Below are 15873 nucleotides of genomic sequence, written 5' to 3' on the forward strand. Positions count from 1 at the left end.
TACTTATCTGAAGCACAAAAGCGAGTTCTCTGGTGAGGAACTACCGCAGCTGGCAGTCGGGCAGTCGGCAGAAAAGTTCTGAGGTAGATATGTACTGACATCCAATTTATACCTGACATCTGTTTATAGCAAACGTACGCTGAGTGATGTGCACCTTTGCACTTACCTTGCAGTAGCTTTTAGACTTTGGTATACTGGCCAGATGTATGAGTCAGCCACAGGCAGACTCCCTCATGTTATAAATACTGCAGCATATGAATAGAAGGACATCTTGGAGTTCTTTACAAACTGATTCATTTGACTGAGATCTAGAATTGGTCTCAGGTCCACTGTTTTCTCTGCCACTAAAAAGAACCTTGAGTAAATTCTGGATCCTGTTTGGTCTGGTGGGACCTCCTGGATGACTCTTTCGTTCAACAGCTTTTGAATTTCTACTGCTGCTAACTCCTTCTGACTGGGTGGTACACTGGGGAGACGTTTTTGTTGGGTAGGTAGTGTTTGTGAAAAGGGAATAAAATAACCTCTGGATATGATCCTTTGCACCCAAGAATCTTTTGTGATGGCTGCCTAGGCATCTGGGTGCAAAGATAAGCACCCACCAGCTGCCTCCAAAGCAGAGCAGTCAGACAGCTCCTCAGGAGTGCTAAAAAGGGCCTATCTAAAAAGCAATCTCGGAACCCTTGGTTTTGCGGACCCCCCTCTGCCTCATGGGAAGTTTCTTCCATTATTATTTCCTTCTATGCCTCTAGGGGAAATTTCCCCTCATGAATCCTAGAAAGGACCTTGGGATTTTTGGAACCATATTTTTTCCCACCATGGTGATTTCTGGAGAAGGATTTTTGCGGGGTAGAAAAATAGATTCCCATGGCAGATAAGGTCTTTCCATCCTGTTCACTTCAGGAGAGTGTGTCCTTAACAGCAGGCCCAAACAAGGAAGAGCCATCAAAGGATGCACTGATGAAATAAGACTTGAAAGGCTCTACAAAATCACACAAATGCATGTCTCCTTCTGGCTATGGCTGAACCCGCAGCCTGTGACACATTGGAAATGGACTGTAGGGTGGCCAGTTGAGAAGAAAAAACATTTTGTTCTTCTGCTGACATGGACCCAGGGGTAGAATTAGACAGTTTCTTCATTAAGTCCTTCTGTAAGCTAGTAAAGTGTGGAAAATAATTCACTGACCATAAAGCAAAGGTCAGTGACACATACATGTGCTTCCTAAACTTGTCCAAAGCCCTAGACTCTCTCTGCTGGGGGATGGACTGATGAGCTCTATTCAGCTAGCTCCTTTTTGGTGGCTGCCACAACAACCATGGCATCCACTGGAATACCCTTACTACAAAATTGTCAATACTTGGGTGGAGCTAGAATATTGTCTGACTGATGGAGAATAGGTATATATATCTATATAAAATACATATATAAATTAAAATAAATATAACATAATATTAATAATTAATAAATATACAGACTAGGGGAATCCGACTGTTTAATTAAAACAAAGCATGGCAAAGGCCCGAGACGGGTGTTGACACAATGTGATTCCTGCCCAGTGCTCTGAATCACAAAGTGAAGAAGGTCAATGAAGCGCAGGTAAAGGCGGGAGTAACTATGACTCTCTTAAGGTAGCCAAATGCCTCATCATCTAATTAGTGACATATATGAATGGATGAACGAAATTCCCACTGTCCCTACTTACTATCTAGCAAAACCACAGCCAAGGGAATGGGCTTGACAGAATCAGCAGGGAAAGAAGACCGTGTTGAGCTTAACTATATATATATATATATATATATATATATATATATATATATATATATATATATATATATATATATATTTATATATATTATATACACATATATATTTATATATATATATATATATATATATATATATATATATATATATATATATATAATATGGGTTCACTACTAAATCCCGAACGCACAGAATCCCGATGATCAAAATACCGAAACAAAATGCCTGAAACCCCACATTACCGAAACGTTGAAAGTGCGAAATTCAAAATCGTGAAACTAATACATACATACATACAACACACACACAAACATACACACACCCTACCCACATAACCAAACAAACCACCCTACACTAAAGATAAGCAGGGGGGCCTGCAACCCCCATGTGGGGGGCTGTGCCCCCACACTCCCTACCTTATTATTCTAACGCCAAGATCGCACAAACATATACACAAGGCAAACTCACACCCACACATTACAGTCCCTCACACACACACACACACACACACACACACACACACACACACACACACACACACACACCACAGTCACAACACACACTTACACACACTAAAGCCCCTCACAAACACACTTATACACACATACTTACCTGAACCGCAACACCAAAAGCACGAACTCAAAATCCCTTAACATCGGGATTTTGAATTTCGCACTTTCAACGTTTCAGTGATGTGGGGTTTCGGGCATTTTCTCTCGGTATTTTGGGTGTCGGGATTCTGTGCGTTCGGGATTTTGTAGGGAACCTATATATATATATATATATATATATATATATATATATATATATATACATAAACACATATCTATCTATATATATATATATTTTATATATATATATATATATATATATATATATATACACATGGATCTAGAATGTTTGCTCGAGTGAGCAAACGACCAAAATCGAAACGGCTGGGCATACTTATGCGAAAGTGCTATTCACCGAAGCAGCACTTTCGCGTAAGTATGACTGTTGCCGAGGGTGTACTACGGTGTGGGTAAGTGAAATTTCACTTTTCCCCACTGTAGTGCGGTCTCGGAGGGAGAATATTAAAGTAGGGAGGTGTGGGGGTGCAGGGGGGCAAAGCCCCTCTGCTAAAATGTAAATTAAGTGTTTTTTTTTTTTTACACGCTTTAACGAAAGCGCTTTTTCGATAAAAGCGCTTTCGTTAAAATGTGCTCGGGTTTTATGGATTCGGCCATTTGCTCAGTCGAGCAAACGTCCTAGATCCAGATATATATAGATATATATATATATATATATATATATATATATATATATATATATATATATATATAGATATATATATATTTTTTTTACAAGTAAAGTGGAAAGAAAAAGGAGGTTGCCAACAATGACAACAATAATGCTACCTAAGGAAAAATGGTACAGAGGAGGGAAAGTTACCCATAATGGTAAAGTACAGTTGTGTACCTACCATAAATGTAGATGTTCGAGTGTATTCACTGTTGCAGTCATTACTCTTGGGTTATCCTGCTGGCAGGCTACCCGCAGTCGGCCAGATTCCAAAGTCTAGGTCCGGCGTCAGTTGCTGTGGCCTCTTCCCTGACGTCAGTGCGCCAGGGGTATAAAAGAAGCAGCCGACGCCATTTTCTTCAGTTTTTCTTGCCCCAGATGACAGGTGCCCCTAAACTGGTAGGCTGAAAGAATATGCCAATAAAAATGCATGCACAAAAATAACATGTCCTTCATCTACAAGCAAATACACCAAAAAGGTTGTATAGGATACAGAAGTGTAGATTAGCCCCAGTAAAGAAAAGGGGGATGGTGGGTGGGTAACCTGGACTGCAACAGTGAATACACTCGAACATCTACATTTATGGTAGGTACACAACTGTACTATGTTCATCGTGTTTCACTGTTGCAGTCATTACTCTTGGGTTGAATCCCAAAGCTGAGGTAGGGTGGCTGGTCTAAATAGGATTTGGAGAGGCTATGAGGCCCTGCAGAACTGCAGTGGCAAAGCCTTCTCTGGACTTAGAATAAAGAGGTAAGTGGTAGTGCTTTGTGAAGGTGTGCACTGAACTCCAAGTCACAGCCTCTAAGATATCTTTGGTTGGTACTCCTCTGAGGAAGGCTGCTGAGGTGGCTGTTGCTCTGGTGGAAAGAGGCCTAATGTCCTTAGGCACTGATTTGCCATGTTGGAGACAGCAGAAATGGATGCAATGGCCTATCCATTTAGAAATAGTCTGTTTTGAGATAGCCTTTCCTTGTGAACCTGCAGCATATGACACTAAAAGTTGCTCAGTCTTTCTGAAAGCTTTAGTTCTGTCCAAGTAGAATCTTAGCTGCCTGTGTATGTCCAAAGAATGAAGAATTTTTTCACCCTTGTTTTGTGGATTAGGATAAAAGGTTGGCAAGTGCATGGATTGGTTGAGGGCTACAGTGGACACCACCTTAGGCATAAATGTTGGGTTCGTCCATAGAGAAACCCTGTCTGGATGGAAAATGATGAAAGGTTCCACAGCCATGAGTGCTTGTAGCTCTGAGACTCGTCTTGCAGAGGTTATTGCTAGGAGTAGAGCAGTTTTCCAGGATAAGAATTTTATATCTACTGTTGATGCTGGCTCGAAAGGAGGTAGCGTGAGTTTTTCCAAAACATAATTGAGGTCCCAGGCCGGAATTGGTGCTCTCCTTGGAGGACTAATGTTTTTGGCCCCTCTGAGGTACTGCCTTAGTAAAGGATGAGAAAAAATAGGTGGTTCCGTATTGTAATGGGCTGAAATGGCAGAGGCATGAATCTTAATAGATGAGAAAGAAAGGCCTTTGTTTAGCATCTCAGTTAGGTATTGTAAAATCTGAGGGATATTTGGTACACTTGTGTCTATGCCTTGTCCCTGGTTCCAAGCAGAGAATCTCTTCCATTTTTCTGCATAAGATTTTCTGGTACTGGGCCTTCTGGCCTCCAAGATAACATCCATAACAGCTTTTGTAAGTGGCGTGCTCTGAATGGTTACATTATTCGCCATGCTGCCAGATTTAAGGTCTTGAGTTGGCTGTGCACGATCTGACTGTTTTGTTGGGTCAGTAATTGAGAAGTTTGAGGCAATATCCATGCTGAACCTTGAGACAAGCTCTTCAGGATTGGGTACCAGTGCTGGCGTGGCCAGTCTGGTGCAATCAGAATCATATTTGGCCTCTCTTGTCTGACCTTTAGGAGTACCCTGGGAAGGAGAGGCAGTGGGGGAAAGGCATATACTGTTAGATTTTTCCAGCTGAAGGATAGGGTGTCCACTTTCCATGCTTGTTTGTGATAAATCCTTGTGCAAAATCTCTGTAATTGGCAGTTGTGAGGGGAGGCAAATAGATCTATGTCTGGGCATCCCCACCTCCTTATTATCATGCTGAAGACTTGTGGATCCAGTTTCCATTCGTGGGGATCCATGAGGTTTCTGCTTAGTTCGTCTGCCAGTGTGTTTGTTTTTCCTGGCTGGAATTGTGCTTGCAAGTGTACTTGAGATGCCGATGCTGAGTCCCATAGGGTCATTGCTTGTCTGCAGAGGGGATAGGATGTACCACATAACCGTAGTGTTGTCTGTCTTTATCAGTAATTGTCCTGGATGAAGCAAGTCCTTGAAAGCTGTCAGAGCATTTTGTACAGCTAGCATCTCTTTTTGATTGATGTGAAGATGCATCTGGTTTGCAGGCCATGTGCCCTGAATACATTTCCCTGCCATATGGGCTCCCCAGGCATAGTCTGATGCGTCCACTGTCAGTGTCTGTCTGGCTGTGGGTAAAGTGAATGGCAGACCCTTGTTGTGGTGGCAGGCTTCTGTCCACCATCGAAACTCCTGTTGTAGGCAGGGGATGAGTGCAATCACTGTCTCCAGGCTGTGGCAATGCTGAGTCCAAACACTTTTTAGATACCATTGTAGTTTCCTCACATGCAGTCTGGCATATGGAATTAGTAGAATGCAGGATGCCATGAAACCCAAGGCCTGCAGGATTTTCCTTGCAGATAAGTGGGTTTTTGTTGCCAAACTCTTGAAGTAAGTAGTCAGTTGCTTTTCTTTGTCTTGCGTGAGATAAGCCATCTGGGCAGTTGTATTTAGGCTTGCACCCAGGAATATTATCTCTTGAGAGGGCACTAGTTTTGATTTCTTTTCGTTTACTGTGTACCCTAGACCAATTAGTAATCTTTTTACAAACGCCAGATGTTTTAGAAGAATGTCTTTGTTCTCTGCTTGAATTAGGTAGTCGTCCAAGAAGGGATATATCTGAATTCCTTTTTGTCTGCAAAAAGCAATTACTGGTGCCAGGCATTTTGTGAAGACCCTGGGCGCAGTAGATAAGCCAAAGGGCAGTGCAGAGAATTGGTAATGCATTGAGTCAGCAATGAATCTGAGGTATCTTCTACAAGATTGTCTGATTGGGACATGCAGGTATGCCTCTTTTAGGTCCAAAGTTACGAGCCAAGCCTTCTTGCCCAGCATGGGCAGTAGCTGCTGCAGAGTTAGCATCTTGAATTTTGGTACTTCCAGAAATGTATTTAGTATAGTCAGGTCCAGTATTGGTCTCCAGGTTTTGTCCTTTCTGGGTACTAGGAAAAGTCTGGAGTAAAATCCTTGCCCCTGCTCTTGTTGCGGTACTTGCTGAATGGCCCTCATGTCCATGAAGGCTATAATTTGTTTTTTTTTGCCTCTGCCCATTGATTGTGTGGCAGGTTTGGCATACCTGTTGACCTTGGTAGAGTGTGGAAATGGAACCTGTAGCCTTGGGACACTATGTTCAGGACTCATTTGTCTTGTGTAATCCTTTGCCAGTTTGTGGAAAAAAGTGCTAGTTTTCCCCCTAAGGGGGCTGCCAAAAGAAAAGTGCTTGGATCTGGTAGAGGAAAGTCATTGGGACTGTTTCCTGTAAGGTTGTGATTTGTCTTCTCCACTTTTGGAGGTAGGAGCACCCGATTGTTTAGGCCTGTATGAGCCTTGGGGCTGACCTCTGCCTCTGGGACGCCTGTATCTGCCTCTTTGTGGTCTGTCTGACACTGAAAAGGACCAATTTTTAGAAGGCCAGTTTCTGCTAAATCTGGGTGGCTGTACCTGTAAGAAATCCTTGACTGTCTGCATGGATTTTGCTTTATCCTCCATTTTTTTCAATACCTCTTCTGCTTTAGAACCAAACAAAGAATCATGCTGTAATGGTGCATCTAATAATTTTGCTTTAAAATGATCAGGCAGATTTTGTTCCTTTAACCAAGCATGCCTTCTAATAACAGAACCTGTAACAGCGGCCTTGCGGGAGGCCTCCAGTGAATCATAACCACATTGCAAAGTATGCTTTCCCACTTGTTCAGCTGCATGCAACATATCCTGTAATTCCTTGTTTTCTGAACATTCAGTATTTGTCAACATTTTCTGTTTAAGCAGTGACATTAAATATTGCTGATATTTAAGCATATGAAACTGACAATTTAAGGCCCTTATAGCCAGGGTAGCAGAAGTGTAGACATTTTTCCCCCATCTGTCTAGTGCCCTGGAATCCCTATCAGAGGGGACAAGGTTTTTTGCAGTGGAAGCTTTAACCCCCTTGGGACCTTGTGATATAGTTTCTCGGTCAGCAGCTGGGTTTTTATATAGGAATTTATGAGAATCCAGGACCCTGTAGTATCTGTCTGGCTTAGCAGGTGCAGGGGGTAGAGAGTCTGGGGACAGGCTGGACTCTGAGAATACATCGTCCACAATGTCTAGTACAGGTGGAATAGCAAGGGGTCTGTGCTGAGGAAGTAGCAGAAAGTCTCTGAGCCTTTTCTTAGATTCAGAATAATCTTGGCTCTCCCAGTGGAAATGTTCCCTCATGGTATGCAGGGTTTCCCCAAAAGAGTAATCCTCAGGAGGAGAGGCTGAAGGAATGGATTCTTCAGCATCAGAATCCTCATAGGGAAGCATGGAGTAATCTCATTCAGAGGAGGAATCAGAGGAAATAGAAACCTGATCAGAAGAATCATACTCTGTCTCTTGCCTAGGCCTCTTATCAGGAGGGGGATGGGAACCCCTGATCAAAGTAATTAGGTCTTCGGCCATTTTGAGTATCTGTTTTTTAGGCATGGTAGTCTGAGTTGGAGAATGCTGTACTTGTTTCTTTGTCTTTATTGCTGCTTTAGTCTTTGTCTTTGAAGCTGAGGATGGCTTTATATATCGTTGTGTAGGTCTGAAGACACCCTCAGAAGCCGATGCCTGTTCAGCGGCTCCAGACCCATCTGAGGGAATGATTTCCGAGTGTCCAATACCTTGAGCATCCAGAGGCCCAGTCGGCTCCAAGTGGGAGTCGGAAGCGGCCTGTGGCTCTGAGGTAGCGGGCACCAGGGGCTGCGAAAGCGCCTCACTGAGAACCGGCGAACCGGCGACTGGCCTAGAAGAGGCTTCGTCATTGGTTTTGGACCTCGGATGCCAATCCTTTTCCTTATCCTTGCATTTTTTGTAAACTGCGGTTGTCGGCTGATCCGACGGCATTATATAGTTAAATCTTCAGCCAAAGTAATAAAAGCAAAATCAAACCGACGCTTGATAGTGCGTTGGATAAATCTAGCACAAAACCGACAGCTAGCAACGTTGTGATCAGGGCCTAGGCAAGGAATACAGTAAGAGTGAAAATCCTTATGAGGTATTTGCTTCCCACAAGAAATACAATTGTTAACTTTTTCTGGCATTGGTCTGGAGCAAGAAAAAAGTTTCCCCAACGGGGTACTTAGCTTTAATGAAGACTTCGGATCTGAAATTCTGATTTGAAAATCTCAGGAATCGGCCAACCGGCACTTGCGAACTGCTTTTGCTTCGGGCACCGCGTGGCAAGAAAGACTGGAGAAAATGGCGTTGGCTGCTTCTTTTATACCCCTGGCGCACTGACGTCAGGGAAGAGGCGACAGCAACCGACGCCGGGCCTAGACTTTGGAATCTGGCCGACTGCGGGTAGCCTGCCAGCAGGATAACCCTAGAATAATGACTGCAACAGTGAAACACGATGAACATCAGAAAGTTATCTGAAAAAAAGGGCAGAAAACTCTCTAAAGAGGGTAAATGGAGGAATACAGTAAATAGGGAAGAGAAATAGTAAGGGAAAAGAAAATTCTAATCTTTACTCATAGAAAAAATGCAAGATAATTATCCCACAACTCGAGTGAGCTTGATCCACTTCTGAACCATTTGGCAGCAAATAAGATCTAAGGTAAAGTAGTGGCAAGGGGCATTATGGGTGAGGGAGGAGCTCAAGAGTCCAATCCAGAGTCTAGATGAAAAGAGGCCAAGTCTGATCCGAAGTCGGATCCAATACCCATCCATTGAAGAATGAAGGAAAATGACATCAGATTTGACTAATTTTAGGCGCAGCCCAGGTCATATGGAGACAACTAATAATTAGGTTACATAATGGAAAGATACAAGAAACATGGGATGCACAAGCAGTTGATGTACAATATTTCAGCTTCAACAGATACGGTTTATGTTACAAAATGATGACAGTGTATATAAAACAGAAAAAAATAAAATAAATGACCTACGAGGAAATATGCAACAGCTGCAGTCACTATGTATATATAAACAAGTTGTGGCCATATCCTGTGTAGATAAATAGACAAGATTAGCAGCTAAACAAGTGAAGGGTCTGGGAGGAGGGAGATTAAGAGATATTGCCTGAAGAAGTGTGCTTGCAATGGCTCTGCATTACTAGATAGGCCTTAAATTAGGGTCTGAATTAATTTATGTTGGGGAGACCCTTTAAACTGGGGGGGGGTCCTGACACAGACTGTGCGCTAGCAGGCAGAAGCTATGGTTTATGCATTGCAGCTTTATTCTTGGAGTTTGTAGAGTCGATCCGGAAATGGACTGTCATCTGAGGATGTAGTTGTCAGCATGCTTGTGCAACAGTATAAAGAGGTCTCTAGCAGGCATCTGACCCTTTGCTCTACAGGCAGCCAGTTAGCCCTTTTTATTGAAATGCAGTAGTGTTCTTGACGGTTCAATTTCTCCAAGTCCTTTGGGTTTCTAATACCATGACAGGAATCGACCCCACTCCTAAGCCAAAGTATGATTATGACTGAAGAAACAAACTCAAACAGGCTTAGTCGCTGGAATAACTTAGTAAATTCATTATAAGCACTTTCATCCACCTACTGGACTTCATCAGATTAACTTTTCAATAATGGCTGCAACCCATAGAAAACTAATATATGCATAAAAAGCACAAAGGATCACAAATCATGACTGACAACCTCATACATAGCAATGAGACTAACGTACAACTAAAAGCTAGCCTGATGTAACACAAGTATTTTTTTTTTACATTCCAAACTAAAATAAGAAACAGAAAGAGCACTAATAAAACAAAGTCCAAATAAACTGAATTGAAGAACTAGTAATTAACTCCTAGTCTGTCTCCAAACAGGGAGATGGTGTCATAAAACTCAATTCACTAAAGGCTATTTAGCATCAAGGTGACAACAAGATCCTTCCAAAAGGAGTGATAAACTGAAAAACTGTAAAGAAACAAAAGTTTATTCAGTACCTTCATAAAAGAGGAATTCAAATCTGAAGTTATGGATTGTTTATTGCTGTTGCTTAACATTGTAATGTTTAAATGTTTTCATTTTTCATTTTTCACAAACAACAAGGAGGTGAAGTCAGTCCTCCACCTTAGCACTAGAAACACCAATCTCCTAGCATGCTGCATTTTTTGCTTTAATTATAAGACACTTAATTTTACTGATAACAGTATAGCCATCAGTTAGATGTTTTGGAGTACACATAAAGTCAACAGTTTCGTGAAATTGCCATGATTGTTCCAAGCAAAAAAGTACATTACTGTTTTAGCACCTCATCATGTTAATTGACATCATCACCCCATGACAATCACACACTATTAAAAAATGAAAAAGTAGATATGAAGATAAAGACATTCTACAGTTTTTACAACCAGCAAATGTCAGCAACCTGAAAACCATAAAAATACTATACTGTACAATAACAACAGTACATAAGCATGCCAGTGAATGTGCCCTGCCTGAGATTTAAGAACTATACTTAAATATACTTAAATGTTTTTCATTAGATAACTTGTTTATCAGATAGTTACAGTGATTTTTACCTGTGATTTTCTGTCTCATTCACAGTGATTATTGATTTCTGTTTATTACTACAGATATTTTGTTTCTAACACTGACAACAATCAATAAATTAATGCTGTAATTAAAAAATATAGGAGTTTTGCATTCAGACCAAGTCATTGGACTTTAAGGGGTTTCAGGGCACTAAAATGCCCCTTCCGCACATAAAATGTTCCTAAAACCAATCTCCTTATACTTAGCACTCACATAACCCCTTTCAGTTCCAAATGGCCATCTAACTAGAATGCAAAGCACTGCACAAATATAACAAAGCAGGCACATTTTGCCCATCATAAAGTATACATAAAATTATACTGACTTGAAAGTAGCACGTAACCAGTGTGCCCTGAATTAATATTTGCAAGCATTTTTTCAAAAAAAAAAAAAAAACTTCCTTTGATAATTCCCTAAAGCACACAGGAGCTTGTGTTGTTTTCACATGAAAGGATCTGAGAATTTGTCTCACCAAAGAACTCCTTTAAATACTGACCTGTAAAGAACAGAAAAAGAAAAGTTCTAGAAGCTTACAAGCCACAGAAAAACACACAGAATCATAGGCTCTGTATTACGAAATGGCATTTTATTCACTATCACCTATTATTTTAACCATATCCAGGAATGACAATCACTCTTTTCTAGATTCTGCCGCTCCACATGAGCGTGTTTTTCAGCGCCCTTACAAACATCCATCATATCTTACATCTTTGGCGTACATAAAATAAAGTCACTGCTATCTAGCTTTCTCAACAGAGAAGAAGAGACCATTATCTAATGTTTCTGTCACATAAAAGGCAATATGATGGGCTAGAAACACAAGAACTAGAACTTGAGTGAGGAAGACTCCACAGACATTAGCCTAACAAACTAGCAACCTAAAGTACCTAAAAGTACCCTAATGCATTAAACAGCCATGAGACATGGCTGGCAAATTGATAATCTTGTCTCACACACTACCTCACTGCACAAATAAATGCAATCACAGACACTACAATGCACATATACTGCAAACTTGGAGGTGAGAACTTAATCCAAATGTCATCAGTTTCCATTTATATATGCTTCATCTTAAGCAAATTACAACTTTTTATGATCCCTACTGTTTCCTGAAATTTCATTTTAAGACTTGGGGAGAATCTCTTGTTACCAATATTAAATAAACTTCTGTTCCATCCTGTAATGGCACAACAGATTGGAAACCATTAAGCTTTGCTTTCCTCAGTCTGCTCTTCACTGTATGAAGACTGCAAGCAAACCACACTAAGAACTGTACTTACACCGCCTGCATTTGATCATGTGTCAAAAATATTTAGAATTTTTTGTACATACCTAAGGGACTGGTCCACTGTCATTCCTGCAAAGTCGAAATGTTTGAGGTATTCTTCAGCAACTAGCTTACTGAACTCATTGCTGTAAAAGAAAACACAGTTTAGTACTACAGGAAACACTGTTGCCTATTCACTCAAATATACATCTTACTCTCAAAAATAGGTAACATTCACGCACAGTGTGGTTAGTATGAGAAAGTGCAAGTTGTGAAATATACTCAACATAACACCAAATGATCAATCATAATAAAAAAGTACTGCAGTATTATAAAGAGTGGGAATTGTATTATGCCACAAGAGGAATCTGACAATCTGGTCTGACCTCCACAGATGTGGATATTCTCTGCACAGGAATGGAGTTTCCCAGTGCAATGGCTGTCAACAGGATGTACACTACAAAGGGGAGAGAAGCCCACGGCACACACTCTGAATAGAAAATTTCCACAAAAAGCAGTTGTAGTAGCTGCTGCACTTGTAGAATTTGCCATTTGCTGTTGCAGAACTCTTCCAAGCTGGTCAGCACATGAAAACATGCGACAAGCAAACCGCTTAGAAAGGGTTTGTTTGTTTGTTTGGATAATAGTCTGTCAGGTTTCCACATCATGAAAGAGAAAAACAGGTGATGTGCTTGCTTGAATTACTTTGTCCTGTTGATAAAATATCTCAGTGGGCCATGCACATCCATCAGGTGCACAAGTTTCTCCCCTTCTTTCTGAGGATTAGGAAATAATGGAAGCCGAATGGTTTGCTTTAAAATCAACTCCAAAACCACTTTGGGCAAAAAAGAGGAATTGGTCCTGATGGCTACCATGCCCTTGTGGAAGACTGCAAGCCTCACTACACATTAAGGCCTGCAGTTCTGAAATTCTCCTGGATAACATAACAGCTACCAGGAAGAGAGCTTTCCAGGATAAATATTTCAATCGAGTTACCTTGTTCAAAGAGAAAAACAGTCAATCTTTTTAACAAAGTGCAAATACCAAAGGGGGTGTCAGAGGTTTCTTTGGCAGCCTCAAACAGAGGATGTCTTTAAGAAATTGCTTGACTAAAGGAATAGATACCAACAGAGGTTCCAGGGGAAAAGAAGCAGAGATGGCACAAAGGTGTCCTTGACTGAAGCATAAAATAACTTGTTGAACAGGCTTGTCATGTGGAGTAAGGCCAGAAGCTGTTGCACTGTACACCATGCTTCCTGCAACAAACAAACAAACAAACAATCCGGCCCTCTTGGCCATGTATGATTTTGTGACCTCCTTTTCAATATAAAGACCTTTTGAAGGATTACAGTCATAAAAAAACTCATGCTAACAGCCTGGAAGTTAAATTTTCATGTGCCAACATTTCTTCAAGTTGTCTAAATATGCTGCAAAGGAAAAGAAAGAACAGTTGTGTAAAATCTTACTATAACCATAGATGTCCTTCTCTTCTATGTTGCAGTATTCTTTACATATGGATGTATTCCTCCCAAATGACCTGACATCCGGTCTGTATACAAGAGCTTAGAGCCACTGCCTGTACATGGGAGGTTGCACGTAGGCACAGACAATGTCAGCCATAAAAGGGATGTCCACACGTACCATCTTCAGAATAAGAAAGCCCCATGAGGAAAACCCCTGTGGAGCCTAGGTGGATCATCCTAGGAAAGAGCAAGCTGCAGGGGGATGGTGGGATGGATAGAACAGTGCAACATAAAAGAGGAGGACATCTGTGGTTACGGTAAGATTTTACACAGCTATTATATGTCCTTCTATTCAACGTTGCAGTATTCTTTGTGGGAGAGTGCCAGAGCTGAAAAGGGAACCCAGGGAAGAGGACAGAGAAGGGGAAACTAAGAGGAAGTATTTTCCAAAAATCCATGTAGAACTGCCCTAGCAAATTCTGCTCTGGATCTGAAAACACTGTCCAATTTGTAATATTTTGTGAAGGTGTGAAAAGATGACCAGGTGGCTGCTTCCAAGATGGAATGGGCATCTAGGCTCTTGAAAAAGGCCACTGAGGATGCAAGTGACCTAATGAAATGTGCCTTGAGAGATGCTGATAAAGACTTTCCATGGAATTCATAGCAAAACACAATAGCCTTAGAAATCTGTGTGGAAATAGTTTGTTTTGACACAAGAAAACCCAGAGCCCTGGGATGAAATGACACAAAAAGTTGGTCAGACGTCCTGATCGACTTTGTTTTGTCAAGGTAAAATCTGAATTGTCTGTGCTTGTCTAAGGTGTGTAAAATCCTCTCACTTGATGACTGAGATGAAGGAAAGAAGGTAGGCAATTGGATGGGTTGATTAAGTGACAATTCGTTCACCACTTCTGGCATGAAGAAATGGTTAGTTCTCAAGGATACACTGTCCTTGTGGAAGACCAGAATAGGAGGCAAAGCCATTAATGCCTGAATTTCAGAAACCCTTCTGGTAGAGGTTAAGGCTACCAGAAGTAGTGTTTTTCATGTGCAAAACTTTTGGGAAGCAGAAGCTGCTGGTCCAAAAGGGACCTGGGTAGGTTTTCCCAGTACATAACTGAGATCCCAGGGAGGAGGAACTGGTTTCCTGCTAGGTCTTACTTGTAGGACACCCTTTAGAATAAGTTTAACTTCTAGTCTGGAAGCTAGAGGAGGGATCAAAGGCAAGCAGGCAGACAAGGCCAAACAATGGACATTAAATGAGGAGTAAGAAAGGCCACTGTTGAGTAACTCACACAGGTAGGAAAGCACTAGTGGAATGTCCACACCAAAGGGATCCACTTTCATTTTTTGGCACCAAATGGAAAATCTTATCCGCTTGGAAATATAAGATTTTCTAGTAGTGGGTTTCCTGGCCTCCTGCAAATCACTTAGCACGTCCTTAGAGAATAGGTGCCTGAATGGGATCAAAAGTTCATCACCCACAGGGTCAGCTGTACAGTTAGCAAATGTGGGTGGATCAATGATCCCTTGTCCTGAGTGAGAAGGTCCAGTTGGTGAGGTAACTTGTAGTGATGACCCTTGGCTAACTGCAGAAGAAGAGGGAACCAGTGCTGTCTTGGCCAAAAGGGTGTCACTAACAAGATTTTTGGTTTGTCCTGTAAAATTTTCAACAGGACTTTCTGAATTAAGGGGAAGGAGGAATGCATAGAAGAACCTCCCTTTCCATGAGAATGAGAGGGCATCTACTCTCCACACTTGAGGATGAAGGACCCTGGCACAGAAGCGAGGAAGTTGTGTGTTCATACAGGAGGCAAACAGGTCCAGTTCTGGAGTACCCCACTGGTGAACAAGGCCCAGGAACACATCCTTGTGGAGCATCCACTCATGAGATTGTGTCATGGACCTGCTTAATGTGTCTGCCACCAAGTTCTGAGCTGAAGGAAGGTACACAGCATGCAGAGGTACCTTGTATAAGGCAGACAATTCCAAAGCCTTGATGGCCAAATGACAGAGGAGATAAAGATTTTGTGTCCCCCTACTTCTTTATGTATTAAGGGACCATGGTATCATTTGTGAGGATCTTTAGGGGTCCTGGCAAGAACAGAGGGTGAAACATCTGTAAGGCTAAAAGTAAAGACCTCATTTTGGTTCACAGGTTCAGAGGTAGGTACTAGGCTATCTGCCTAAAGGCATTTATAAGCCTAGCCAGAATGTGTTGGGCTTTCGCCGCCCCCTTAGATTAGTT

At 41.6% G+C, this 15873-nt stretch overlaps 1 protein-coding gene across 1 annotated transcript in view; it reads right to left on the reverse strand.

Moving 5' to 3' along the window:
* LOC122791839 (PH and SEC7 domain-containing protein 3-like) overlaps positions 1-15873 on the reverse strand; it is a 2374133-nt gene that overhangs the window by 555166 nt on the left and 1803094 nt on the right. The window contains exon 7 of the mRNA XM_044059799.1: positions 12228-12308. Coding sequence (XP_043915734.1) covers positions 12228-12308 — 81 coding nt within the window. The remainder of the gene's footprint in view (positions 1-12227; positions 12309-15873) is intronic.

The sequence above is a fragment of the Protopterus annectens genome, chromosome 17.part0, assembly GCF_019279795.1.
Source record: "Protopterus annectens isolate FY-2018-M chromosome 17.part0, PAN1.0, whole genome shotgun sequence".
Lineage (NCBI taxonomy): Eukaryota > Metazoa > Chordata > Ceratodontiformes > Protopteridae > Protopterus > Protopterus annectens.